Source organism: Galeopterus variegatus, unplaced genomic scaffold (genome assembly GCF_000696425.1).
Source record: "Galeopterus variegatus unplaced genomic scaffold, G_variegatus-3.0.2 Scaffold20423, whole genome shotgun sequence".
NCBI classification, from domain to species: Eukaryota; Metazoa; Chordata; class Mammalia; order Dermoptera; family Cynocephalidae; genus Galeopterus; species Galeopterus variegatus.
In genome coordinates this window covers 4149-6679 of record NW_007746534.1, presented here as the reverse complement: position 1 = coordinate 6679, position 2531 = coordinate 4149, and the positions used below count along the sequence as shown (strand labels likewise).

The following is a 2531-nucleotide window of genomic DNA, read 5'->3' as shown; positions in this document are numbered from 1 at the left end:
GCCAGACACGGAAAAAGACAAAAAAAAAAAAAAAAAAAAAAAAAAAAAAAAGAAAACTGCCTTTGGAGGAATCAAAGGTACCACACAGGGCAATCTTCTCTCTGTTCTCTGTGCAGTGGAGTTACCCAAGCCCTCTGTCACAAGCAACAACTCCCACCCCATGGAGGATGAGGACTCTGTGGCTTTAACATGTGAACCTGAGACTCAGGACACAACCTACCTGTGGTGGATAAATGGTCAGAGGCTCCACATCACTCCCAGCCTGGATCTGTCCCTGGACAACAGGACTCTTACTTTACTCAATGTCACAAGGAATGACACAGGACCCTATCAGTGTGAAACCAAGAGTCCAGTGAGCACCAGCTGCAGTGACCCAGTCACCCGGAATATGTTCTGTCAGTAACTTCTGTTCCCCCACAACCAAGGTTGCCAGCCCAAGCCACAATGACAAAAGGCCAGACCACTCAGTCCCTCAGGTCCAAGTACAGAGACCCTCACTCTGGGACACCCAGGATGGCCATGACATCTGACCAAGGCAAATCCCGATAGGCCAAGCTTCAAGTCAAGAAAAGGAGGAGACAAGCGACTTCTGTCTTGGGAATCTCAGGGTGACAGCACATGATGTGAGAAACAGGTTAATATCTCAGATTCAGGTTCAGTGAAAATGGGAGATCAAAAGAAGGTTGGAACATAGATCAAAGGGATACTATGGCCCTTCAACAAACCAGGAATGGCCCCTTCCCCCAGATGACATCATGTATGGCTTTATTCTCTTTGTTCCAGATGGAGCAGACACCATCTCTATTTCCCTCCCAGACTCATCTTACCGTACAGGAGCAAACCTCAGCCTCTTCTGCTATGTGGCCTCTAACCCACCCGCACAGTATTTGTGGCTTATCAATGGGAGACCCCAGCAATCCACACAAGAGCTCATTATCCCCAAAGTCACTGTGAGTTATAGTGGATCCTATACCTGCCTTGCCCATAACTCTGCCACAGGGCTCAACAGGACCACAGTCAGGATGATCACAGTCTTGCAGCTTTGGCACCAAGCTCTGGGGTCGTGTCTACCTTGTTTGCAAAGAAAATCCAGGAAAAAATTTCTTTCTCAGCCTGGGTCTCACAGGCACAAACAAAATCCTAATTCTCCCCCTGAGCCCTCTCGCTCCATCTCTCCAGGCTCTCTCCTCCCCTTGCTTCTCTGGTTTCTCATGGCTGAACTTAGGTCCTTACTGGAATGTGAGGAGGGGGTTCTCTCAGCCTTTAGAAGATCCATGTAGTGGGAGGGGCTTCACAGAGGGGGCAGGAAAAAGGGTCATCAAGGTTAAGTTGCTTCTGTCTCTAACATGTCCCCTTGTCACCTTTTTGCTTTCTTTTACCTACTCCATGAACTACAAAAACATACAAAGCTGGTACATCATTGTGGTTTTGATTTGCATTTTCCCGATGATTAGTGATGATAAGAATCTTTTCACGTGCTTGTTGGCCATTTGTTTATCTTCTTTGGAGGAGCGTCTATTCAAGTCCTTTCCCATTTTTTAATTGGGTTCTTTAGTTTTGCTGTTGAGTTGTAGTCATTCTGTATATATTCTGGATATTAATTTCTTATCAGATATATGATTTGCAAGTAATTCTCCCATTCTGTAGGTGGTCTTTTCACCTTCTTAGTGATGTTCTTTGATGCACAAAATATTTCAATTTTCATTAAGTCCAATTTATCTAATTTTTCTTTTGTTGCCTGTGTTTTTGTTGTCATAGCTGAGAAATTATTGCCAAATCCAACATCCTGAAGCTCTCACCGTATGTTTTCTTCTAAAAGTTTCATAGTTTCACTCTTTATTTATGTCTTTGATTGATTTTGAGTTAATTTTTGCACATGGTGTTAGGTAAAGATTCAACTTCATTCATTTGCATGAATATCCAGTTTTCTCAAAATCATTTGTTGAAAACATTATCCTTTCCCTATTGAATAGTCTTGGCACTCTTGTCAAAAATCATTTGGCCATATATACGAGCATTTATTTCTGGGCTTTCTATTCCATTCCATTGGTCTATATGTCTTTCTTTATGCCCATACTACACTGTCATACTACACTGTTTTGATTATTGCAGATTTGTGACAAATTTTGAAATCAGTAAGTGGGAGTCCTCCAGCTTTGTTTTCCTTTATCAAGACTGGTTATTTGCCATCCCTTCCAATTCCGTGAATTTTAGGATTGATTTTCTATACCTGTAAAAAATATCCCTGGGATTTTAATAGAGATTGCATTGAATCTGTAGACCATTTGAGGTAGAAATGTCATCTTAACAATATTAGGTCTTCCAATCCATAAAAATGGGATGTCTTTCCATTTATTTAGGTCTTCTTTATTTTCAGTCAACAGTGTTTTGTAGTTTTCAAGGTACGAGTCCTGGTTAAGTTTATTCCTACATATTTTATTCTTTTTGAGACAGTTTTTTCTTTTAATCAGATCTGTAGGTTTTCTACATAGAACTTCATATAATGTGCAAACAGACACGTTATCACTTTT

General features: G+C 41.2%; 1 protein-coding gene across 1 annotated transcript; it reads left to right on the top strand.

The window, feature by feature from the left end:
- Positions 1-116: 116 nt before the first annotated feature.
- On the top strand, positions 117-1031 carry LOC103583188 (carcinoembryonic antigen-related cell adhesion molecule 1-like; the record flags this gene model as incomplete). The annotated part of the gene is made up of 2 exons (XM_008564575.1): positions 117-395; positions 784-1031. Coding segments are annotated over 2 exons (527 nt in total), but the record flags the coding sequence as incomplete, so codon positions are not given.
- Between the last annotated feature and the right edge of the window lie 1500 nt (positions 1032-2531).